The sequence below is a fragment of the Geotrypetes seraphini genome, chromosome 10 (assembly GCF_902459505.1).
Source record: "Geotrypetes seraphini chromosome 10, aGeoSer1.1, whole genome shotgun sequence".
Lineage (NCBI taxonomy): Eukaryota > Metazoa > Chordata > Amphibia > Gymnophiona > Dermophiidae > Geotrypetes > Geotrypetes seraphini.
In genome coordinates, this window is record NC_047093.1 from 120,866,418 (window position 1) to 120,893,549 (window position 27,132).

General features: G+C 44.1%; 1 protein-coding gene across 3 annotated transcripts in view; it reads right to left on the minus strand.

Moving 5' to 3' along the window:
* Positions 1-27,132, minus strand: part of SYT3 (synaptotagmin 3) — a 109,215-nt gene that overhangs the window by 10,788 nt on the left and 71,295 nt on the right. For 2 of the 3 annotated variants that reach the window (XM_033962098.1, XM_033962097.1), the window contains 6 exons: positions 20,752-21,121; positions 11,660-12,209; positions 5,647-5,767; positions 4,154-4,325; positions 3,068-3,197; positions 1,713-1,842 (listed from right to left, as the gene is read on the minus strand). In XM_033962098.1, coding sequence (XP_033817989.1) covers positions 1,756-1,842; positions 3,068-3,197; positions 4,154-4,325; positions 5,647-5,767; positions 11,660-12,209; positions 20,752-21,121 — 1,430 coding nt within the window. In that variant the 3' untranslated portion in view covers positions 1,713-1,755. Of the gene's footprint in view, positions 1-1,712; positions 1,843-3,052; positions 3,198-4,153; positions 4,326-5,646; positions 5,768-11,659; positions 12,210-20,751; positions 21,122-27,132 lie in introns of those variants that run through there. The other variant, XM_033962099.1, reaches the window with a different exon arrangement.

The following is a 27,132-nucleotide window of genomic DNA, read 5'->3' on the forward strand; positions in this document are numbered from 1 at the left end:
CCCCTGTTAGGTTACAAAAGTTAGACAATTCTAAATCTAATAGATGTTGGCACTGTCATCTAGACATTGGGACACTGGATCATCTGTTGTTCTATTGTCCTTTGATACTCAACTTTTGGAAGTCAATAATGGGACAGATTAATATCATACTGGAATCATCAATTCCATTGACATATGAGGTAGTCATATGTGGAAAATTATTGCATATTAAGCCCCCCATGGACCACTATAAATGCCGTTTTTTCCTAATTATGACCGGGATAGCCATGCAGATGGTAACTCGTAATTGGAAAAATTATGATCGCCTCAATTTTCCTTTTTGGTGGGCAAATTTATGCTCAAGCTATAGGTATGATTACATATTCTAATGATTAGACACTTTAAACACCTTTTTATTATATAAGAATATAATTAGTGTGGGATTGGGATGTATGATATATGTTTTAATTGGTTGATTCCTAATGGAAGGAATGGTGAGGGAGGGTTTCTTTTTTATGCTTTTGATAATAATATATAAGAATGTCAAGTGATTTGAAAGCATTCTCTGATTGAATATTATACACTTGTTCTAAGATATGAAAATGAATAAAGATTAAAAAAAAAAAAAAAGCTATAGGTATGAGAAAATGAATGCTGACATGTTGGGGCATAGCAATTTATTTAAACTGGTTGGAGCCCGTTGACGTCTTATTACTTCACTATAGTTGTCTTTTGCCTTTAATTTTTGTTTCTTTCCACACAAATCCAGGGAAGGGTGAGAGGGTGGGGGGTTATTTCTTTCTTAATTTTAGTCCTTTGAGTATATTTACATCCAAGGTGGGTGGGAGGAGGGTGGGATTACATTAATATTTTAAATAGGGAAAGGTTATTGAAAGATTCTATGTATTTGTGTTTTTATTGACTAGTCAATGGGTAGGTGGGTGGGATAAAATTATTGCTCATGTATGTCTGTAAGATGAATGTGATTTTCTTGAATTATTATATGTATATATACTTGTGTATAGCACTGTTGATATTTGGAAAATCAATAAAGAATTTTAAAAAAAAAAAAATCTGTGCAAGGGTTCTATGAATTTGAAACCAAGATGAGGGGTTTAAAAATTGCCTCTAGAGTCACGCAAAAGAGATACACCTACTCACAAAGACACAAGCACATGCTGTCACTCAAGAGTGTGACTTAACCCATGCCTCAGCCCCGCCCTGCTTCCCCCCTTACTTGGAATTAATAAACCCCCAGAAAGCGTATGCTATTAATAGCCTTAGAGGTCCCAGAAAGGCTACAGAGCCTGGAGCGAGTGTGTCAGTGGAAGTCATGGGATAAGTAGGAAACGTGGACATGAAAAAGAGAGGCAGGATATTAGGGAGGCAAGATGGGGCTTCTCTGGTCTCTCCTAGCAGCAAGATCACAAGCTGCTCCTGAGCCCACCAGGTTAGGGTTACCCGATGTCTGTGAAAACCCAGACATGCCTGAAGAAATTTCCAAAACCCAGCAGGTTGTCCAGGTTTTGAAAGGTCCCGAGCTCAGAGCCACATTTGGAGGGCCTGCACGTGCACAGAGGTCCTCCACACGCGGTCCCGAGCTCAGGGAAGGAGACACGATGTTCGTGTGGGGGCTGGGGATGGAAGAGGGTAGGGCCAGTCGTCCTCTTTTTTTAAAGAGGAAATCTGGTAACCCTATGCTAGGTCTCAGTTCATCTAACATCTCTACTTACAGGTCTTCTGGCCCATATCTCCTCTCCTTGGCCACGGCAGTAGTCAGTCAGACTGCCCATTCTCCACCACAATGCTGGGCTTCTCCCGTGACACGGGACCTTTTGCCATGTAGCTGTTCAGAGTCTTCTCCTGACAAAACAGGAAGAAAGGACATCACCCCCACAGCAGCTCCACTTTCCTCCCACCAGGTGTTACTTTCTAGACGACACTCCCTAGTTAATTAGACAGTTCAAGGCAGTAATAATAAATGTAACACTTGAAACACAACCCCTGAATGAAACAAGAGCCTTGTGACCACATTTCAAACAGCTACATCTGACATTCTTAAAAGAAGCTCCAATCAGTTGAAGGACAAGATGCTTTGATTCAGGAGCAACATCAGAAGAAATTTCTCTCTAGAAGGGTGATGAATACAGTGGCTTTCCCTCTGATGTCACTTCCTGACCCTGTGGCCCGGAAGTGATTTCAGAGGGAGCTCAGCCAGCGCACGCAGTAGGCTAGAGTAGTAGTTCGCACTGGCGAAGATTTTAAAGAGGTACAGGGGGGTTGGAGAAGGGAGGGCACAAGCATGGCGTAGGGGGAGAAGAGGTGCCAGTGTTCCCACCAATTCAGTGCCTGGGCCATTCCCTTCCTATGCCACTGGGTGAATACATGCAATCACTGCCACCCTCTTTCCTCCCCCACCCTATAAACGTGCTATAGACAAAATACAGCAAAAACATTGAAGAATGTCTGGGATATGTGCAGCAGAGAAGGCCCCTAGCTAGAAGAAACGAGAGAAACTGAAGCAAATTAGGGGACGATATTCAGTTGGCGACAGTCAGCAGGTTTTTTTTGGCTGCTGCCAGCTTCATATCCAGATATTCAGTGCCGGGCTATGACCAGACACCAGCATTCAATATCCAGGACATACAGACTGATATTCCACAGAACTCCATGAAGATATGATTGCATTTTATGAAGTTATTTTATTTGGTTTAAGTGCCACTCAATTTGCCCAGTTAGTTGTAGAAAAATTATTTAATTGGCCAGGAGACTCTCCTGGCTATTTAAATAGTTTTGAATATCAACCCCTTCCCATAATGTGTAATGGGAAACTGGAAGATGTTATTAGAACTAACCAAAAAGCCTAATACTAACAAATCACCAGACCCAGATGGTATTCGCTGCCAAATTCTAAACAAACTAAAACATGAAACTGTAGACATACTTGGGATAATTTTATATCATGTTGTGCTTGGCCCGATTGAAGACTGGGACATATCATTATGCTGGACTAGAACAGTGTAGAATTGAAAATACACAGCCCATGATTCAAAAATACTCATCCAGTCAGTTATCAGCTCTCTTGTACCTCTACAAGCTGGTGCCAGTGTTCTATCGGTTTCCTTGGGTTGGCCAACATCTCATTCCAGTGATCTCTGCCCGCCATGTCAGCATCACCACCAGCTCGACACATTCCAATCACTTCATTATGCCCGATGCTGTTTTAAAAAGATAAAACAATTATTGTGTGAAGCATCAAGTCACCCATGCATCCTATAGAGCAAGTTCTTTTCCACCACACAAAAAGTCCTTCTGTCCCAGCAAGCTTCATGCTTCTCAAGTTTGACTAGGGCGGGGGTGTCAAAAGCCCCTCCTGGAGAGCCGCAATCCAGTCAGGTTTTCAGGATTTCCCTAATGAATATGCATGAGATCTATTTGCATGCACTGCTTTCATTGTATGCTAATAGATCTCATGCATATTTCTTTGGGGAAATCCTAACAACCCGACTGGATTGTGGCCCTCCAGGAGGAACTTTGACACCCCTGGACTAGGGTTACCAGACATCCGGATTTACCCAGACATGTCTGGACGGATTTTCAAAACCCGGCACTTTGTCCAGGTTTTGAAAGCCATTGAGTTCGGGGTAGTGTCTGGAGGGTTGCGCAGATGTCTGGAGGGACATGCGCAGATGTCCTCCAGATGCAGATGTGGTCCTGAAGAGACGAGGTTGGGGAGCAGAATGGGGCGGAGCTGTGGACGAAATGGACTAGGGCCAGGAGTGGAACGGGGTGGGGGCCACGCATCCTTTTTTTTTTTTTTTTTTTTTAGGACATAATCTGGTAACCCGAAGTTTGACTATCCTTAGGAAATAAGCTGAGCTGAGCTCTTTACTTCACAGGACCCATCTGAGTCCCTTTCACTAACTTTGCATTGTAGCTGCTTTAATTAAAGGCACAGAGACAGCACGGTGATCTGAATATTCACTCTCGGAGCTGGACATCCCAACAGTGGATAATTTGTCCCCATTTCTAGCTTCTTAGAAATCCAGAAAAATGGTCCTGCTTCCACCCTTTGCCCAGCCCTCAAATTCCCTCCCAGCCCAGCTCCCCCCGGAGACCACATGGAAATCAATGGAAGTTCTCCCTCCACAAAGGCTCCCGAGAGAGCGCTCACCAGTCGTAATCCATGACGGCTATTGTGAGACTAACGTGGTCCATGTTCTCGTTGGGAATATCAAAGACCAGGGCCTCATTGTAGGTAGGATTAAGCGTGTTCTTCTTGATTGAGGTTTTGCGTTTCTTCAGTCGCCTACCTTCGCACATCAGTGAGGCTTTGACATATGGATCTGGGATGGGGGGAGGACGAAGAGCAGAGGAGAGAACAATAAGAGGAAACTCTGAGAGCAGAAGACACACATCAGAATCTGACCTCTGCTTAGGAAGGACGGTGAAAGAGTATTAAGAGGGCTAGGTGAACTTTCAGCCCTGCACCCCCCTCTCGATGAACTTTTCAGAGGGCAGTGGACACTCCTGGCTGTTTAAATCACTTGCACATGGTTATCCACTGGGAGGAGAGTGCGGCCTAGTGGTTAGAGCTGCTGCCTCAGAACCCAGCCTTCTCCCAAGTCACTTAACCCTCCACTGCCAGGACAGATAAGGGAAAATACTTAAGAGCGCAATTTCAGAGGACAGTTGGGTTGTACATTTTTTGCGATGCTATTTTGGGAGGTTATGCCTGTGTTTTCATAATACATAAAAGTGTGGCAAACTTCTATCACTTACTAAACCTGCCCCTTCTTCCTGCGGGCAAAAGTGCGCCTTAAAGGGTCTTTTCAGTTTGCCTGGCTGACAAAATATACTGGGGGCTTTGGCCGCCCACATTTGGAAGCCAAAATGCAGGGCGCTGAGTGTAAACTGTATAATGGCATCTGGACCAGCATTTCTAGAATTCTAATGTACAAATGGTGCTTAGATTTTGGCACTAGGGTGACAGTACGAGGGGACAGTTTTGCTTTAATAGCAGTCGTTCTTGCTGCTCCCCCAGGCGGTCGCTTTGTTTGCCTAGTGCTTGCAACTGACACGTTTCAAGTTTTTATTAAAATTTGATTAATCGCTTATCCAATTTCTAAGCGAATTTACAGAATAAAAACAAGGAAAACACAAATGAAAACATGGTAAAAAAATAAAACAATGTCATTGACATTAACAGGGAAAACACAATTAAAAGAAACATCGAGTACAGACAGAAGCCAACTAAGGGAAAAAACAAGAGGCGCGAAGGGAAAATGCTTTAGGTGGCAGATACACAGGGAGGAGCAGAGTCCCCTAAGAATAAAAGCAAGGGATGTAATGGACAGTTTGATCATCCTTACAAAATGTTTCTTGTGCTTTTCCCCCTTTAACCCTTTTCCTAGATGCCATGTCAAGGCTTGGAAAAGACACCATTCCTCCCAACCCAAGATCCCTGCTCATGTTCCCATCCCGCCTTCCCTTGGGCATCAAAGTCCCAGAGGACATGGACCACAAAACCAGCCTAAACAGATGACACCACGAAGAGAGTGTCCGTCCGATACAATGCCCGGTTCCAGGAGCATACGACCCCAAAGAGTACAGGGGAGAGGCTTCACCGGGCAGTCACGCCACAGGAGATGTGGAAGAAGCACAAACCTGAGAAGCCGGTGAGGTCCATGGCCTTCAAGTTCGTGGCTTTGATAATAGTTAAGGTCAACCTTCCTGCAGTCGGAAGGTAGCAGAGAGAGAAGTTCACTTCACCCAGGTCGGCCTTTTCCTGAAAGCATGAAAAATAAAGGGAATGAAGGCTGGTGCAATCACAGAGTATGCCAGCGTGTGAATGGATATTAGCACAGCACATGACATTGGCTGTACTGCCGGTCTGTAAGTGGAAATCACGCCCGTATATTTCACTGAGGCGCATGGCTAGCAGGTGACAGACAGACAGTAGCAAATATCTTCACAGTGGCCAGAACAAAAGCTACAGGAAAGTACCCTAACATTAACTCACTACCCCCCCAAAAAAAAAAAAAAAAAATCAGAGAAGCAGGAATGCAATATCCGAGATATCAAATGGAAAATAAATAAAAGCAAATAAAAAGATCCCCTCCTTCATCATCCCAAATATTCCTTCATTACGAGAGAGAATAACGGGCTACGGAGTTAATAGTCCGCCTTTCTGTGGAACAACCAAAGTGGTTTATTATATAAAAATAACTAAGACAAAAAAACACAAAAACTAAGATGGGTTTTCATAAAGTGCTGTCAAAATTATAGACCAACCAAAATCTTTACAAGAAATAAATCAAATCTAATTAACCTCCTCTTTAACAAATGTGTACAGGGCCGGATTAATCACTAGGCCAACTAGGCACATGCCTAGAGCCCGAAACTGTGAGGGGGGCCCGGTGAAGGAGGGCGACTCACCTTGCTATTTTTCAATGGCAATGGGCCCCCCCCCCCCACAATAACGGCAACAGGCCCCCACACAGTAACAGCAACGGACTGCCTGCTAGCAGCAACAGCAATGTGGCCGGAAGGTCCCGCGATGACTGGTTCTGCCGGTCCAGCCCCCTCCCACGTCACTTACTTGCTCTGGAAGAAGTGACATCGGAGGGGGCTGGACCGGTAAAAGCAGTCATCGCAGGACTTTCCTGTAATACATTCGACCGCGTTGGTGTTGCTGCTGGCGGGCGGGTGGGGGGGGGGCCTGTTGCTGTTGCTGTTGGGGGGGCATTGTCACAGGGGGCCCGTTGCCGATGCTGGGGGGGGCGCGATGCTGTTGATGTGGGGGAGAGGCGTTGTCGTGGGGGAGAGAGAAAGGAGGACGGAAGGGTGGTGGAGGGAGAGAAAGGGAGCATGGTGGTATGGAAGGGTGGTGGAAGGAGAGATAGGGGCTGATGGAATTGGTGTGCAGGGGAAGGGAAGAGATATAAGGGGAAGGATACTGGATGGAATTGGGTTGAAGGGAGATAAAGGGGGCAGATGCTGATGGAAGTGGGAGGAAGGGAGAGAAGAGAGTGAAATGCCCGACCATGGGGATGTGGGAGAGGGAAGGAGAGGAGAGAGATGCCAGACCATTGGAGAAGGGAAGAGAAGATGATGGATGCCACACCAATGGGGGGGTGAAGATGAGATGGAAGGGAGAGGCAGACAATTTTTGGAAGAGGCACAGAAGGTTAGAAGATGAAAAGAAGAGAGTGACAAGAAGATGAGGAGAGCAGAAACCACAGAAGACAAAGGTAGAAAAAAATTTCTATTTATTTATTTTTTTGCTTTAGGGGACATCGCTGTTTCTGTGGTGTTGCACTATATGCAGAGTCCAGCTTCTTGGTGGTTTTATTTAACTTTTGTCTACATATTTATATTTTATCCCCCCTTTTACAAAACTAGAGCATTTTTTAGCGCTGGCCGTGGCTAAAAAGTTTTGTAAAAAGGGGAGAGGTTAGTTTGTGATTACAAGTTTCAAGTTTATTGACTTTTAATATACCGACCATCAACAAGTATCTGGCCGGTTTACAATAAAATATTTAAAAAAGATTACATATGCCATACTAGGCAAAGGTGTTTTCTGTGTTCTGTTTATATGAAAGACATGGGTTTTTTGTTAGCGTTGACTAGCCTTGTTTGGTGAAATGCATCAGGCATGGCTCTTGAGAGCACCTTGAATTAACTTGATTTGAATCTCCTTATTTTCTGCCAATCTTCTTTTGTTTCATGTTGGATTCTTTGGTGGACTGCTTGCCTTGTTGTTTCGTTGCAAGTTAACATACATGGAGTGGAACATGATAGAGGAGTTACAGATTTGGTTGTTTATACATAGTAACATAGTAGAGTTCTCATGCAAGGTCCTTGGTATCACTATCGATTCCTCTCTCTCCCTCAATGGCCACCTCAACTCCTTGGCAAAATCATGCTTTTTCAGCCTTCACATGCTGAGGAAAGCTAAATCCTACTTCAGCCAATAACACTTTGCCATCCTTGTCCAATCCATCATCCTCTCCAAACTAGATTACTGTAACACCATCTACTTAAATCTATCAAAAAAAAGTATTCCAAGACTCCAGCTAATTCAGAATACTGCAGCCAAACTGATCTTCTCAAAACGCAAGTCTGACCATGCCTCCCCACTCCTTGCCAAACTTCATTGGCTCCCAATAATCTCCAGAATCCATTTCAAATGTTCCTGCCTGGCTTTCAAGATCATTCACAGAATCCTGCCTCCTCTTATCCCACTGTCTTTCGACTCCTCCAGAACTACCCAAAGGCTTAAACTAGCCTTCCCCTCTCCACGCGGTATCCACTATTCAGGCAAACTGGGAAAATCCCTTCTCTTCAAAATCACAGGTCTTTGGAACGACCTCACCACCCCGCTGCAGAACCTGAGCTCCCTTCAGTTATTCCGCAAACAACTGAAAACCTGGCTTTTCAGCAAATTGTAGCTCTATCCTTCCCCCCTTTCTCTCCCCCCTTCTACACATAAGTTCATGTAATCCTTTTTCTTCTTCTCTGCCCACTATTTTAAGTTCTTGTAAACCGTGTCAAGCTCCATTCTCATGGAGATGATGCGGTATATAAACTTAAGGTTTAGATTAGATTAGATGACGGCAGATAAAGAACCGAATGGTCCATCCAGTCTGCCCAACCTGATTCAATTTAAATTTTTTTCTTTTTAGCTATTTCTGGGCAAGAATCCAAAGCTCTACCCGGTACTGTGCTTGGGTTCCAACTGCCGAAATCTCTGTCAAAACCTACTGCAGCCCATCTACACCCTCCCAGCCATTGAAGCCCTCTCCAGCCCATCCTCCCCCAAACTCTCATCGCCTCTCGTCTAGACTACTGCAACCTGCTTCTCACTAGCCTTCTACTAAACCATCTCTCTCTCCTTCAATGTGTCCAAAACTCTCACGCCTTATATTCCACCAGTGTTGCTTTGCCCACACTACCCCTCTCCTCAAGTCACTTCATCAGCTCCCTATCCATTTCATCGTACAGTTCAAACTCCATTTAATGATCTGCAAGTGTCTTCACTCCAAACCAACTCGGTATCACTCATCTCTCCCTATATTCCTTCTCTACTTTTCCCCAGTAGAGGTCCATCGTGAAGGGAAAAAATACCCTCAAAAATAAAAGTAAAACTCCACAAGATTACATTGTATATTCCAAAGCAAATAACTTTTTATTCTAATAATTAGTATTATAGCAGCATTTGTCAAATCAGAAATAAATCAGTTTGGACATATGCAATGGAGAGAAAAAACCTCATACGAACAGTGCCGGCATTTTTTCTGTAAGTATAACGCAGTCTCTCTAAAGAAACTCTGCCAGAGCATGGGGGTTTTATACAGAAGATGTCATAGTGTTAGATAATACCCCTGGCTGGGAATATGTATTACCCTATTGGATAAGACCAACTGCCTATCTAACCGTCTCCTAGTCCACGCCTCCATTCTTCCTTGGGGGGCCCTGGACAGGCATAGCTTCTAGAACTTTCTTCTTCTTGAAGTTTCCATTCTTCATATCAGTGCCTGAGCACATTAGCCTGGCATCACTTTATCAGTTCTTAGGCTCCCAGATGATGTCTTGCTGACTTGCATTTTTCTTTCAGCACTGGTTGGTCTCCTTGAGAAACTTCACAGCAAGAAATCCACACACTCACATGTCACACATTAGCATCTCAGCGTCTGAACTGAAACCAGTTTATACAAGCCCGTGACTTCAACAACTTCAGCAAAATGTAGGAATAGGTCTCACAACCTGTAAAAGCCTCCCACAGGCTCCTGTCATCTATCTCACCTTCTCCTCTATGGCCAAATCCAGACTCCGTCCCTTCTACTTTGCTGCACCATATGCATGGATCAAACTGCCTGACGGTACGTCAAGCTCCGTCTCTGACAGTCTTCAAATCCAGGCTCAAAGCTGCTTTCAATTCCTAACCCCAACCCACCTGCTAAGCACCCTTACCTGTCTTATCATTCCCCCCACCTGCACTGTATGCAATGCACCTTTTCATCCATAATTAGATTGTAGGACTGTCTCTTCTATGCCTGGTAGTGCTATAGAAATGATTAGTAGTAGCCACAGTGGACTTTCAGTAGCACTGTCTGGAAAATGCTGCCTGGTCTGTGTGAATTGTCAGCGACACTGCTTAGATAGTGCTGAGTGGTGTGTAAGAATCCTGGAACGTACATCTGAATATTGGCAGATGGTTACCATAACAGTGGACACTATAGGACTAATTGTTGTTTAATATTGCGCGATGATTTTTAAGAAAGAGCCGAGGAGAGGGAGAAGGAGCAGTAGAAAACAGGCAGAATTTGAAGATGTATAATAAGTGGATGAAACAGGCCGTCCAGCTCTGCCCTGTGAAAAGAATCCTCAAAGCCCCAGAAGACGGTGCCAAGCAAGGCACGGCTAATGAATTAACAAAGCCAAACCTGCATTCATCGCCCCATCGATCGACTTTTAAATAAGGAAAAAGGTGAAAACCAGTCTCCTTGCTTAGATGGGGTTTTCAGGGAGATAAATTACATTAAAGACAAGCTGGAATAGCACAGCTCTACGGAAAGATCACAGGAGCGACAGAGTATTACATATATTGAAGGGGATTGATTAAAGTGAATAAAAAGACAGAGAAAAAAAAATGTAATGCCGCTGAACACCCCCCCCCCCCCTTCTCTCTGCACTGTCGTAATTTTCATTCAATGTCATTTTCTTGGAAACTGGTTTCTACACACCCAGAGAAAGATCGGCCTCCTCTTCTGCTGGGCCTTGAGCATGCGCAGATGCTCAAGGCCCAGCAGAAGAGGAGGCCGATCTTTGGGCACCGGCACCAAGCACAGGACATGCCGGTGTCCAGATGACGGTAAGATGCGGTGGGGGTGTGCCCAATCGCAGGGAAGGGTGCCATAACACGGGGGGGGGGGGGGGGGGGGGCCGTATCACGGGGGGGTGCTCGTAAATCGAGCCACGCTCGGTTTCCGAGGCGCCAATTTTGCAAATGTTTTGCTTGTCTTGCAAAACACTTGCAAACCGGTGCACTCGTAAACTGAGGTACCACTGTATACTGTATAGCTTTTGTCATACCTTATGCTATGAGTTTATCTTGTGGACAGACTGGATGGACCCTACAGGACTTTTTCTGCTGTCATCTACTGTGTTACAATATGAAGCATTAGGTTTTCTTGCCAATCACTAAACAATGCATGTCCTCCCTCCAACACCTTCCAAACCCAAAACCCCCCTTTTTCTCCGTTACTCTCAACCCACAACCATCCTTTGGAGTTCCATTTTATCTTAGTCCTATAAACCGTGCCGAGCTCTACCACAGTGGAGAAGATGCGGTATACAAACCTAAGGTTTAGTTTAAATACATAACTACTGAACTAGCAAGCCCACCCACTCAGGTACCGAACAAAAGACTGTGAATGGAAACTGCTCCTGTCCTTGGAGGATAAACTTTTCTTCCTGACTCACTAAAGCAGGCAGGTTTGCATTACTGTAGCCATAAGACATACATATAATAAGCAATAAAATCAAGCATGGGTTAATACCGTGTGATCCCTCCCCAACGTGCAAGGCTGGCATTCTAACATGGTGCCTCCAATGCTCTGAGAACTGGCCGCTGAGGAAAGCAGTCAAGGATGAAGAAAGCAAGCAGCAGACTTACCGAGCTAGCCTCCAAGATGTCTCTCCATATTGGCTTGTCATCTGTGAGCTCGGAGAACTCTAGTAGATTATCCAGGACAACCTGCCCGATGAGGTCATGACGGGAAAACCGGTCAAAGTCGTAGACACTGAAGTGCAGCTTCCGGTTTTGCAGCTCGTTGAAGGAGACATTGAAGTGAAATGTCTCATTGAAGACAGGATTCAGAGTCTTGCGATGCACCTTGGTCTGGAATTTCTTCTTACGGTCTGGCAATAGATAGATTTTGACGTAGGGGTCAGAGAAGCCGTTGGCATCTTTGGCTGGCAGGTCCAGGGCCTTCAGGATTTTGACCGCCAGCTGCTCAGTGCTGTAGAGATAACGGAGAACGAAGCTGATGCGGCCACAGCTCGTGGCTTCCTGCTTTTTCATTTCAGAGTCCGCTGAACGCTGTTTATACAATTCTGGCTTGATATGCCCAATACTTGTTGCCTGTTCCGGTTTCTCATCCGAGTGACCTGCATATTCGGGGCTCGAGAGCTGCTGGGTTGAGGGACGGGGCAGTGTGTTGTACCTGTGTGAGAGATTGAGAGGAGACAGGTCACCAATAAGACATGCTGAAATCACAATTTACCAGGTCATCGTAAGTGAGAGTATTCCTAGGCAAAGCCAGGACTGGGATTCGATAAATCCTTCCACTTGCTCCCTTTGCCACATAGGATTAGAGAAGTGGAGGGAGAAGGAACAAGTGAAACTGACCCAAAGCATAAGGGAGAATCTATTCATTTTCAAAAGCATGGGGTGAGTTTAGAGGAGGAAGTGACATCATACTACCGAATGGCTGGGTAAAATTTGAGCTCTGTCGGGGCTTGAATTAAAAAGTGCTTTAAAAGCTTCCCTTGTGTGGTTTAACTCCTGCTTACCGACGCGGTGGAGGGGGGAGTGTATGGCAAGTCGCCGGAGCTTGGAGAAGTTTCGATTTAGTGAATCGACAAGTGGGAAAAGGTCGGTAAAAACTCCGGCGTCGCCTGCAGGGAAAATAAAGATGGCGCAGTCCCCGACCTCGGCGGTGCCGGCTGATAGTGCCTCGGCACTGCAATTGAAACTGGAGAAATGGTTTCAGGACCTCAAGGCTGAAATGCAAGGGCTCAGGGAGGATGTTAAAATGGCGATGGTGGATCTCAGAGCGGAGTTTGGGGACTTAGGAGTTCGGGTTGCGGCCTCGGAACAACATGTTTCCCGCTTGGAGATGACGGTGGAGGAAACAAAGTCTGGTCTGGCGCAGCATGTGAAAGAGTTGGCTGATTTACAGGCGCAAGTGGAGGACCTGGAAAACAGGTCTCGAAGGAGCAATTTGCAATTTAAAGGCATACCGGAGGAGGAGCGTCACAAGGACTGTACCGCCGTGGTGCAAGACTTTTGCAGTCAACTGTTGGGGCCGGAGGTGCAAATGGATGCTGGAGCCATTGTACTATTGCGGGCTCATCGTGGCCTGGGAGCTGGGCAGCCGGGCACGTCTAAGCATATCATAGCCTGCTTTGGAGATTACTTGGTAAAAGAAAAAATACTGCAGGTAGCTCGAAGGTGACCGCATTTTCAACGGCATGGAATCACTGTGGGGGGTCTTTCAGGACTTGGCTTTATCCACCTTGCAAAAATGAAGGGCCTTCCACGATATAACTCAAGTGTTGAGAGCGGAGGGCCATAGATACCGTTGGCTGTTCCTGTTTGGTATCTGGATGACTGTGAATGGCAAGTCTAGGACAGTAAACACTGTGGGAAATGCCTGGTTGGCCCTGAAGGACTTAGGCTGTAACAACTTGCCTGCGGTATCAACAGCGGTGACCCCTACGAAGGGAGGCAGACCGGCAGAGTCCTGGCGTACGGTCACCCGCACCACTAAGAGGCTGACCCAGCAGGAGACCCGAGCGGTGGACGGTGATATGGGGAACTCACTCTTGCAGACCTGGAGCCTGATGGTGTAACTCCCATCCTCATTTGAGAACTTTGGACTTTGAGGATTTGGTTGTGGATGCCTTGGATGTAGAGGGGAGGTAGTATGAGGGTTGGGGGCATGAGTGGTTCAGGGGGATGTATGGGGTAAGTATGATTGATGCACATAGGGGATACCTTTTGGGATGTTGAGTATAAATGGAGTAATCGTGAGTGTTGTTGGGGGATCCCTGGATTTCATGCATGGGATTTTGGGTGTGGGAGTTATTATCCTGATGTGGTGAATTGTGCTATGATGGGAAAGCTGGGGTGTCAAATGCCTTTTGGGGGTAGGCTTCAACTTTTCTGATTGGCTGGTCTGGCATTTGCTAGGTCGGCGATTGTGGGGGTGGGAGGAAGGGGGTGGGGAGTAGTTGGGGAAATCTACAAGTTCTAGGGGGGGACCAAGGGGATTGGTACAGATGGGGCATTACTCAGGATTGGGTCATGGAATGTAAATGGGGTTAACAGTCCTGGGAAATGGAGTATTGTTTTCAGGGAAATAAAGAGATTGGGTTGGGACATTTGTATGCTACAGGAGACACATTTGAGGCCTAGGGATGCAGCTTTATTGTAGCATCCGGCCTATGAACAGGTATGGACACATCAAGGACCACATGTTAACAAAAAAAAGGGGGGGGATAGCCATTCTAGTCAGAAGGGGATTGGGATTGGTTGTTGACCAAGTCTATAGAGACTCTCTGGGGCGCTGTTTAGCTTTGAAAGGGTCCTTACAAGGGCAACGGGTGACCTTAGTAAATATATATGGCCCAAATGTAGACCAGGCGACGTTTTATATAGGTTTGAAGAATGAGCTGTTGTTGTTTAATCAGGGGGTAGTGTTTGTGGGGGGAGATTTTAATGTGATACCGGATGGAAGAACAGATCATTCCAAAGGGGGTAGGGGATCTGGCAGGGGGACTTTATGGGCATTTATGGGCACCTTGGGGTTGGTGGATTGCTGGCGCCTCCTCCATGGCACTCAACATAATTATACTCATTACTCTCATGCTCAACATACTTACACACGCCTAGATGGGATCTGGGCTTCCCAGAATCATTGGAGTAAGATTAGGGAGGGATCCAAATTTCGGATCATGCCCCAGTATCGGTGGATTGTCAGGGAGTGGTGCAGGGGGGTGGTACCCGGTACTGGAGGCTTAATGACTCATTGCTTCAATCTAATGAGGTGGTGACAGAGGTGATTCAAACTATAGTTACCTATTTGGAGTTTAATGATACCGGGGAGGTATCCAATGGCATTTTATGGGATACGTTGAAAACGGTGATGAGAGGCGTTTTTATTAAATGGGGAGCCAGATTTAAATGGAGTAGAGCACGAGTACAGTTGGGTTTACATGAAAAATTGATTGCTTTGGAATTGGCTCATAAAAACTCGCCGGACCCCCAGATTTTAGTGCAACTGCGCCAAATCAGGGGAGAGCTGACGCAGCTTCAGATGGAAGATTATAATCATGTGCGAGAGCGGTTCCAATCTTGTCTCTAAGAACATAGTAACAAATGCAGTGCTCAATTAGCTCGTTATATTAAAATCAAACAAGCTCGGGCTACTATTGCTCATATAAGAGACTGGAGTGGGTCTCTGATGTGGATATAGGTACCTCCTTTTTGGACTTCTATAGACGTTTATATAGTCCAGGGGGGGGGCAGTGGAGGATTTCTTGGACAGGGTACAACTGCCAGTTCTGTCAGTGGAAGATCAAACACAGCTGAATGAACTGGTAACCTTGCGGGAGTTTCTGGAGGTTATTCGGGAAGCCAAGTCGGGAAAATCACCGGGTTTAGATGGTTATACGAGTCATTGCTATAAGAAGTTTGGGGATCAGGTGGGACCTTTATTGGTTCGCTTAGTTAATGGGGTTCAGCAGGGGGGCCTTTTGCCTGGCACAATGGGGAAAGCAGGAATTACAATTTTATTGAAACCAGGAAGAGACCCAGCTCTATGCGGGTCATATAGGCCCATTTCCTTGTTGAATGTAGATGCAAAAATTATTGCAAATGTGTTGGCTCTTCGATTGGGAAAGCTGCTTCCTAAAGTGATACATATGGATCAATCCGGGTTTATTCAAAAAAGACAAGTAGGGGATAATATAAGGTGTACTTTGCATTTGATGTGGAGGATGAAACGGGAGCAAGACCCGGCTGTGTTACTGGCGGTAGACGCAGAGAAAGCCTTTGATCGGGTTTCTTGGGATTTTTTATGGGCAGCAATGCGGAAAATGGGAATAGAGGGGCCGTTTAGTGAGTGGGTTCGAGCCCTGTATTATGTTCCTAGAGCGTCTCTCAAAATTAACCAATCTTACACTGAATTTTTTTCCATCGCGAGGGGCACTAGACAGGGGTATCTGTTGTCCCCACTGCTTTTTGCACTCTCCATAGAGCCCCTGGCGATTTTGACAAGGAGTCATCCACGATTACAAGGCATTAGGGTGGGAGAGATAGAACACCGCATAGCATTATTCACTGACGATATCCTTCTATATTTGACAGATCCGGAACGTACAATACCACATTTGCTCAGTATTCTTGAGGACTATGGGAGGACGTCTGGTTTTAAGATCAACCTAGATAAGACTGAGCTGATAGATCTCACCCTGGGGGAAGCTAAAGCTCGAGCACTTCAGAGCCAATTCCCATTTAAGTGGGTTACTAAGAACCTTCAGTACCTGGGTATTTATTTACCTCGTGACTTGACTGGTTTGTATGAGGCTAATTATGGCCCCATCATCCATCAGATCCGGCAGGATCTTCAACGATGGCAGGGGCTCTGGCTTTCTTGGGGTGGCCATATTGCTATTATACAGATGAATATTTTACCCAGGTTATTATTTCTGTTTCAGACTTTGCCAATTCCCATACCAACCCGCACGTTTAAATTGCTTCAAGCGGAATTCCAGAATTTTATTTGGCAGAATAGAGCGTCCAGACTTTCCCAGTGGGTGATGTGGTTGGATCGAGCTAAAGGGAGTTCCCAATCTTAATTGGTATTATCAGGTGGCGCAGTTGAAAATGTTATTGGAGTGGGATCTGGGATTTCACAAGAGTGGGGTTCAGTTGGTCAGTGTATTGTGTCCCGGGGACGGTTGGCGGCCAAACTCTGGTCCTCCCAGACTGTCCAACAATGGGAGTTGGAGACTGATAACCCTTATTACATTACATTACATTAGTGATTTCTATTCCGCTTGTGCCTTGCGGTTCTAAGCGGATTACATTAGAAGATGGCTGGTCATTTCCAGGCGATGACAATACAATTATTTGTATAACTTTACAAACTTTGCATACCTAACTTTACATAACTTTTCGTACATAACTTTACATAACTTTACGTGGTGTTACTTTGTGTTACTTTACATTATCCTTACCGTGCTTGCATAACTTGCATTAAGTTTACATAATTTATCTTACATAATTTATCTTACATAACTTTACAAGACTTTACGTATAGTTATTTTATGTTATTTTACCTTATAATTCCAGTACATTGCATAACTTACATTACATGATATTACCAGGCATAACCTTATGTTATATTACAACGCATAACCTTATGTTACATTACATAACATTACAAAGCATAATCTTATGTTACCAGAATATCGTCTGTTCCTAGGTTTTTATATCTGATTTTTCGGTATTTGGGGAAACTGTGTTTCTAGATATGAATTGGCTTTTCGCCCGTTGCTACTAGATTAGAAGATGCCTATGGGGACGAGATTGCAGTTGGTTGTGAGTTGCAGGAGGTTATGAAGGGAGAGAAGAAGATGGTAGATTATAATATTGGAATATGTTTTTTGAATAGTATGGTTTTTATATCTTTTATATCTATATTTTATACCTGGTTAAACTATGGGTTAGAACTAAACTAGATTGTAATAAAGGGCGGGTTATTTCCATTTTAGCTTTCTTGCGGGAGGAACCCCAATTTGGAGTGGGGAAAACTAATCTTGTTTTTGAGAGATGGGGGACGCATAGGACTACTTCACTTTCGGGACTTTTTGAAACAGGGGACCATGATATCTTTTGAGGCCTTACAACATTACCCGGGGGTGAGTGCAGGGGACTATTTGGCCTATCTTCAAGTGAAACACTTTGTGGTAGTCAATGGTTGGGATACGGTTTCTTTAGTTGAGGCTGAACAACTAGAACACTTATGGGAACTATTACAGAAAGCACCCAAGCCTATCTCCATAATTTATCAATATTTGAGGGGAAGGGTGATTCCGCATCTTGGTTTTCAGAATCAATGGGAGAGAGATTTACAATGTTCTTCTACATCTAAAGATTGGGAGACTATTTGTGGGGAGGTGGGTAGAGCATCCACTTGTGCTCTAATTCAGGAGAATGCCTATAAGGTATTGAGTAGATGGTATTATACTCCGGAGCGTCTCCTACATTGTCGTATCCTACATTGTCGGCGTCTCCTACATTGTCGTATCCTACATTGTCGGCTACCTGTTGGTGATGTCATGCTGCTGTGGGTACTTTCCTACATATCTGTGGGAGTGTCCGGTGTTGGTACCTTGCTGGCAGGATGTGACGGGATCTTTGTCACTACTGTTGGGAGTACCAGTTTCTGTTACTCCCCAGGCCTGCCTCCTGGGAATGTCCGATATCTGTGAGACCGCTTGGCAAACTCGAGTTCTGCGCATGGGATTGGCGGCATTTAAATGCCTCATTGCTACTTATTGGAAACAGTCCCTGGTACCTACTAAGGCTGAGTGGAAAGTGAAACTCTTGTTGATGGGGAAAATGGAATTATATGTGGCCAAACGAAGGGGATATATCTATGAAAACATGGGCTGTTGTTACCCAGAAATTGAATTTGTAGACAGTTACGGAATTGCTCGATCCTGTGGTTTGTCCTTTGCAGTGGAGGGGGGGGAGGGATGTAGACAATGTTGTTATTTTGCACTGATTTCCGTAGGCATTGGATTTTGTATTAGTGTGCTTGCTGTTTTCTTGTGTTATACGGATTGTTTGCTGGATTGAAACTCAATAAAAATTTCAATTAAAAAAAAAAAAAGAAGTGAGTTTAGAAAAGCTGCTAATTAATCCTATAAGTCTGAGTGTGTAAAGTCTTCAGAGGGACGTGACCTGGGCGTGGGACAAATACAGAGGATCTCTAATCAGAAAATGAAGGATATAAATTGAAGAAACAAGGGCTAGGACTGAACAGACTTGCACGATCAGTGTCCTGCATATGAGTATATGGTTGGGATGGTTTAGAAAGGCCGGAGTAGGCTTGAACAGCAGCTCCAGTAGCTGGAACCTAATGACAGGAACAGGCAGACTTCTACAGCAGAACAAAATAGAATTTTGGGCACACTGGATGGACCACGTGGGTCTTTATTTGCCATTATTGACTGTTACTATGGTTTGGATGAGCCTGGCAAGGATGCATGTAGAGGATTTCTTTATTTTTTTTCAAGGAAATACACGTCTGCTTCATGGAATTTAGAAGTCAGCACGCGCAGCTGCTTTTCAAGCACATGGGATAATTCAACACAATGACTGATGCTGGATACCAGGACGACACGTGCTGACAGCAATGGCACGCAACACATGATTACCATCGGGGAATGCGAGCGTAAGTCTACAGTTGTGTGCCGAAAACTAGCTGAAAGGCTGTTGAAAATGCCCACGTCTAACCGTAGGCAGTGGTGCGCTTAAATGCTGCTGTTCTATAAACTGCTGGTGTTATTGCAAAGCACTCCCCGACCCGCCCAAGTCCTCTCGCAGTAACATACGACAGAATTTCCATTCGCAGTTTATAGCAAGTCACACACTTAGCTGCCAGTTAGTGTCATCTGGCACCAATAACATAACATAACTTTATTCTTCTATACCGTCACAATCATATGACTTCTAGGCGGTTTACACTTAAGAGAACTGGACAATCAGCGATTTACAAAATACAAATAGTAAAAAGTAGAACATATTTCTCAAGGATAGTCAATAGAAAATTATTAAATTTAGTAAAACTTCTGTTTAGGAAATGAATCTGTCGAACAATGCAGTCTTAATTTCTTTCCGAAAAGCCCCATAGGTCAACCTGGCTCCATTGATGTAATTGCCTAACCAAGACTGCTGTTTACTTGCTTCAAACATGAATGCTCTATTCAAAAAGGATCTGTATTTACAACCAGTGATGCTTGGGTAGGCAAACAGGTTACAATTTCTGGTTATCCTAGTAGGGCTGTATAGCACGAAATGAGGTAAGAGATAGGTAGGGGCTATTCCCCAAACCGATTTAAAACAAATGCAAGAAAACTTAAACATTATTCCTGCCTCCATAGGTAACCAGTGCAGTGTAGGGACTAACATGATCGCTTTTCTTCAGTCCAAATATCAAACGGACAGCCGTATTCTGTACTATTCTTAGTTTTCTCACAGTTTTTTTAGGTACACCCAATTAGATGATATTACAGTAGTCCAATATAGATAGACCCAATGACTGTACCAATAATCTGAAAGATAAAGGGTCAAAATATTTTTTAATGGTCTTTAATTTCTAAATCCTGCCAATTAGTTACTAATTAGCAATATTAAGCGTTGCATGCAACTGATATTCTAGAACTTGCACACGTGTAGCTTTGCATTCTAAGCAAAAATGTCAGGGCGCAGGTTTATAGAATTAGGATGTAAGTGAACATTCACCCACAAAAGCGTTTCAATAGGAGTTTCCCAGAGTTACGGACTTTACTTGGCCTCAGAGTGTCAGCTAACAGCTCGTCTGTACCTGGGGTTTGGATGGGGATAATTGGGCAAGCCTCTCTGGCGCTGGCAACAACTTCAAGAACTGTAGAAAGAGAGAGTAGATTACTGAGTGACGCAGGAGGGCAGAGGGAAGGACCGGTTGAGAAACCAAAAAAGTCACAGTTACCAGTAGGAAAGGGGGAATCCTGAGCTCTGCTGTGATGGTGCAGATTCCAGCCTGAGACAAAAATGAATAAGCTGGTTGGGTCATCGTCGTTCACCAAATTTCATATTTCTACGTAAATTATTCAAAGGTAATCTATTAGCCTGGAAAACCACACATTCCTGACTTGTTCCCAACCTGACCACCCACCTCGTACCAGCTGAGGAAGAGGATGACGGATTACCTGGGGGCTGGTGCAATACTCGATACTTGCTGGTGTGAATGAGCGTTGGGGAGTTGGGTCTCCTTGGGGACAGGCTGGTTCTCCACAGGGATGTCAGGGGAAGTTTGGCTCAGTTTAATATTGCCCTCTGGGTAGGAGTCCATGTCCAGATAGGAGCGTTCGGGCATTTCAGGGCCCAGTTCCACCCGCTCCACCAGGAGATCCCCAAAGTGTGAGTGATGGAGATGGCCATGCTCTTTGCGTTGGCCCTGTGAAGACCCCTTATCTCTCCAGGGAATCCAGCACAGCTTCCAAGAGACAAAGAGGGAGACCCCCAGCAGGACAATCCCGCAGAACGTGACAATGACGGACAGCAAACTAACGGAGACATCTGCAAGAGAGAAAGCATAAAACAGGAGCCATCAGAGGAAATGAGACACATCAGAAAAAGGATGCAAGACAACCAAGATCAGTGAATTTATCGGGATTATCAAATCTCCCCATTAAAATGACAGTACATTCAGACATGCACAAACTAATTTCATAATTCAGCCCAAATCCTTTCATTGGTCCAGCTCTAGGCAAAAGGCTGCTCACATGCCCTATGTGGACCAAGATGTTTGTACAAACATTAGGTGTGGCCCTTAAAGTTTCACAGGGAGACTCCATTTAGAGGCACTTCTGATGTCAAAACAGCCATGACTCATGTTGGGAGAGAGAGAGAGAGATTTGGCCCAAATTCAGATGACATGCAAGCCTCCTTTCCACTTGGTTTCAGGAAATCTCCATCGAAGCAACATTTTCTTATCTTCTCCTGCTCCCTCCCTTGCTCTGCACATAACTAATCTAATCTTTGATTTTTTTATATTGATTCATCCCAATAGGAGGGCTCAACTCGGTTTACAAAATATTAATAAAATTATACAGGAGATTAGAACAGAAACTATATCTTTTAGCCCAGAATTTTATCTTTTATGATTGATTATTTGAAAAAGAAGGATCGTTAGTATATTTCTGAAATAAATATGTCTTCAGTGCTTTACGAAAAGTGGTTAGATGAGAGAGAACTCTAATTATAGAAGGAAGGTCATTCCAAACTTTTAGGAATAAAAAAGAAAATGATCGACAAAAATTGGCCATAGTTTTTATTCCTCTAAAAGTGGGAAAGCCAAGTTTATATTTCTGAGAGCTCCTAGAATTAGAGATTTCTTGTGAATAAAATGAGACAGGAACCAAAGGAGGAAAAACACCAGGTTAAGTTCTGCCCAACAGTCTGTCATGAGACAACATTAAAGAAGAACTTCCAATTCCAACATCTAACTTTACAAAAAGTTCTGCCCAGATGACAAGGGTGATGTCAGGTCAGTCTACACCACCCTGTCTGGAGAGATAACATGGGGCTGCATTATTCGAAAAACAAGACATAAGGGCACACACAGCGTCACGTAACTTGGACATACAGTAGGTCCATCTGTAAATGTTGTCACGCAAGGGCACAAGCATGTACGGGTGCAAAGGGCGAGACTAGGGGCCTGAGTCGGAGTACAGGGGATAAGGGAGTGCCGCTGCGTTTCCACCCTAACCCCAATTCATCTACACAGTTTCTCCCTTCTCTTTCCTCCTGGCTCCATGAGATATCCGAACACTAAATAATGGATGGTTTTGTTCTTCTGTCTGATAAATTATAAATCTACGCATGTCCGTGAGGCTCTGTAATCTCCCTGAATCAGCAGTAACAGCCACAATTACTCATTGTGGCCTTCTGCAAGAGGAGCTCACGGACACATCAACCGTTCAGGAAGAGAATACAGGACAGGAGAAAGCAGCCTGGGTGCTCTTCTAAAACACATTCCTACCAGCAACAGGGACAATTCATCATACTTCCATCCATGTTCAAGATATTCCTCAGATCTTGTTCCCGCTCCCATCTCTACACCTCAACCTATTTAATGACGATCCCATCGAGCAAGCACCAACTCTGATGCTCGTGGGCCAAACCATCTCCAACGTGAAACACAAATAAATTAGCATTAAATATTAAGAAAACAAAAATCATGATTTTTAACTGGAAAAATGACATAATTCTTAAAAAGCCATTCATCCTTTAGAAATAGTCCACAATCTAAAAATTTTAGGAATTATAATTGATGATAAATTGATTTTCCATGATCATATTAATAATATAGTCAAATCTTGTTTCTATAAACTGCGGCTAATAAGATCAATCGCCAAATTTTTGGAGCCTAAATCACGCAATATTCTGATCCATTCACTAGTCATAGCCAAATTAGATTATTGTAACTCCCTATTACTTATCATCTCCCAAAAAGAAAAGCGACGTCTTCAAATCATTCAAAACACTGCCATTAAATTGATTTATAATGCAAAGAAATTTGATCACGTTACGCCTCTATTTATCGATGCTCAATGGCTTCCTATTAGCCACCGTATTTTATATAAGGTAATGTTGCTCATTTTTAAAACCCTAGTTCTTAGCGAGCCTCTGTTTATATCAAGGATGTTAATTCCTTATAATCCCATTCGTTCATTTAGATCATCCTCTCAAAACTTATTAGTTATACCTTCCCTTAAAACAATAGGAACAAGAAGAGCAGACATGTTTTCTGTTATGGGTCCACAATGGTGGAACTCTCTACCACAACATATCACAAACGAAAGAGATCTTCTTTCTTTTAAAAAAATTTTGAAAACTCACCTTTTTAAAGATGTTTTTAATACTCATTATTAAAAATGTTTTAGTTTTTTAATCTTCTACTTATCCCCGTTCCCTTATGTTTTTTTCCCGTATTTGTTTTTCTATATATAACAGATGCAATCTTTCCCCTTCTTTTCCTCCCAATTCAAGTTTGTCTTGTCTTAAAATTGTCGTTACTGAGTTTTAATTTGTATCTTTATATTTTATTCTTTTTATTTATGTACATTGCTTTGTAAACAGATTCAGCGATAAATCAAATATTAATAAACCTTGAACCTTGAAAGAGAGAAAGATACCAGCTCCTCCCAGAAGAGGCATACTTTTCTGCTTTTCTTTCTTTCTGGTTATAGGCTCAACTTTCCCCTCTCACCATGATCGATGCAAAATCATTTTCATTTTCTATTAGTGCTACCAGAGGTACACAGCGCTGTTCACTAAACACATATGAGACCGTCTATTCAAGACAGACAAACAGGACTAAAACAGAATTAGGGAGTTTCACTTGTATGGGAATGAATGAAACAAACATGGATATTGGGTGAAAGCAGACTCAGAAAGGTAGGCTTTAGCCTGGGTTAAAATAGGGCCAGAGATGAAGCTTGATGCACCAACTCAGGAAGACAATTCCAGCAAGACAAAAGGGACAGAGACTCTGGGCTTGGTAGCGGAGGAAAAGGGTACTGATAAGAGATTAACTGCTGACTGCAGTTCCTGGGAAGGAAGGTAGGGGGGAGATAGTGAGGCGCTGCAGAGTAAATAAGAGGAGTTTGGACTGTATGTGGAAGTGGACAGGGAGTCAGTGAAATGACTCAAAGAGAGGGGTGGTGTGAGCATAGCAGCAGAATTTTGAACAGCTTGATGGGGAAGAGAGATGGTTTGGTGAGAGGCCTGTGGAAAGAGAGTTGCAGTAGTCTAAGAATGAGGTGATGAGAGTGTGGGCAAGGGTAGCTAAGCGAGAGTTTCAGATCTTCTCATTTCATTTTTCAATGTGGCACAGTGCAATGGGAATACAAGCAGCCTTCACCCCATCACAGGACACGGTGCTGCAAAGGAGAACAGGGCCCAAAACCCTCCTCATCACTGCCTCATCTCTAGCTGGTCTCCCACATTTCTTCTCCCATTTCAGCCATTCATTCCTCATTGGAAACCTCATAAGTTTTACATTTCTAACAGGGAATGATATTATGATTTGATAAGTATGATCAAAATTATTTTTGTTTCTACCATAAATCAGTATCTTTCTCCAGCAGAAGCCTATAGTAGCAGAAATTATCACAAGATGTCAATACAGTGGACTAGAGAGAAACATAGAAACATGATGGCAGTTCAAACGTTACCCATTCCGGTTCCTACCTTAGTGTTTAAACAACTTCACGCTTTATTTTTTAAGTTTATTTGGCAGGGGAAATCGCCTCAACTTTCTCGGCCGTGTATGTGGTCGCCTCGAACCTGTGGGGGGCGAGCACTTCCTAATTTGTTTTGGTATTTCCGGGCGGCGCAGCTGAGACTTTTGTTAGATTGGGATATAGCTGAGGCAAAGATTGTAGTACAAATGGAGCAACAAATAGTAGGAACCCATGCTTTATAGTTTTGGCTCTGGTCTTCCTCATAGGAAAGGGTGATATTCGGTGGTCAGAGCAATCCTTTTCTGAAGCATCTTTTGCGTTTATGATGCGAGACAAGGAGGAGATGGGGAGCTGGGTTGGTACCTTCCCTTCTGGGGGTGCTATGTGATGAACCTCAGTTCCCTGCGGGTAGAGTTCTGTCTTTTTGTGCTGGGGGTGCCTTGGGCTTCAGACCTTTAGGGATGTTTTGCATAAGGGGATACTGGTATCCTTTGAAGCTTTTCAAACTAGTTGTGCCTTGCCCCAGGGGGATTTTCTGGCTTACTCACAGACCTGACATTTTATTCATTCTCAGGGATGGATGGGGGGGGGGCGGTCTATTCACTCCTCCGCTCCTTTAGAAAATTTGTGGATCAAGCTTAGGAGTTTACCTAGGCCCATTTCAGTTCTTTACCAATATTTTAGGGGTTCTGTTCCCTTCCACTCTTGATATAAAGCAGCGTGGGAACATGATTTGGGATGTTCCTTTTCAGAACAGGAATGGACCCAGCTTTGCATAGAGGTGGGAAAAGCCTCTCTTGTGTTCTTAGAGGGTGGTGGATACATGGAACGCGCTACCAGAGGATGTGATAAACAGGAGCACGCTACAGGGGTTCAAAGAAGCTTTGGATAGGTACTTGGAAGACAAAGGGATTGAGGGGTACAGATAAGAGTAAAGGTAGATTATAGGGATGGGATTAGAGGTAAGTTACAAAATTAATCAGGGACCACTGTTCAGGCACTAGGCCTGATGGGCCGCCGCGGGAGCAGACCGCTGAGCAAGATGGACCTCTGGTCTGACTCAGCGGGGGCAACTTCTTCTTATCCAGGAAAATGCTTATAAGGTGTTTACTAGGTGGTATTATACGTCAGCTAGGTTGCATAAAATGTATCCTGGGACTTCTGCAATGTGCTGGAGGTGTGGGGTGGCTTTTGGAACCTTTCTTCATGTTTGGTGGGACTGCACTCCTTTGCAGCTTTTTTGGAGACGGGTAGTAGGCTGTTTATCACAAATGTTACAACTTGTGATCCCTTCGGCACCACGGGAATGTTTATTGGGTTTAAACAGTGTGTGTGATTATTTTTGGCAAACTAAACTTCGCCGCTGGGGACTGGCGGCTGCCAAATGCTAGCCATTGGAAGCAGACAGAGCCCCCTGGACCATTCTGGAATGGTCTCTGAAGCTTCACACTATGTGCGCAAAGGAGCTTTTGATTGCTAAGCGACACAGACTTTATTTCTCTTCTGTTCAGACCTGGACTGTAATTATGGACAAGGTGGACACTTTGCTTTAAGTTTACTGGGGGTGAGGGGGAACCAGGGGGACTGGTTCTGTGGAGACGACTTCCTGAAGGAACAACAGGGGGTCGTCATTGTGGGCTGTTTCAGCTTACTGTGTTGGGGTGGGGGGTGTGGAGTTCAGTTGGAGAGGATATCCATTTCTTTGTATTATAGTTTGTTATTGCTCTTTTGTGATTTTTGACTGAGACTTTATTTTGTTTCGCTACTGTATATGGAGTTTGCTTGTGAGTTGATATCCACATTTTCTGCTTGTACTACTTTTCAAAATTCTAATAAAATATTTCAAATTAAAAAAAAAAACAAAAAAAACATGATGGCAGATAAAGGCCAAATGGCCCAACCAGTCTGCCCATTTGCTGAATCGACTATCTCCTCCCTAAAAGATCCCACGTGTATGTCCCATGGTTTCTTGAACTCAGACACAGTCTCTGTCTCCACCACCTTTTCCGGGAGACTGTTCCACACATCTACCACCCTTTCTGTAAAAAAGTATTTCCTCAGATTACTCCTGAGCCTATCACCTCTTAACTTCATCCTATGCCCTCATTGCAGAGTTTCCTTTCAAATGAAAGAGACTCGACTCATGAACATTTATATTATGTAGGTATTTAAACATCTCTATCATATCTCCCCTCGACCGCCTTTCCTCCAACGTATACAGATTGAGATCTTTAAGTCTGTCCCCATACGCCTTATGACGAAGACCACACAGCATTTTAGTAGCCTTCCTCTGGACCAACTCCATTTTACATCTTTTTGAAGGTGCGGCCTCCAGAATTG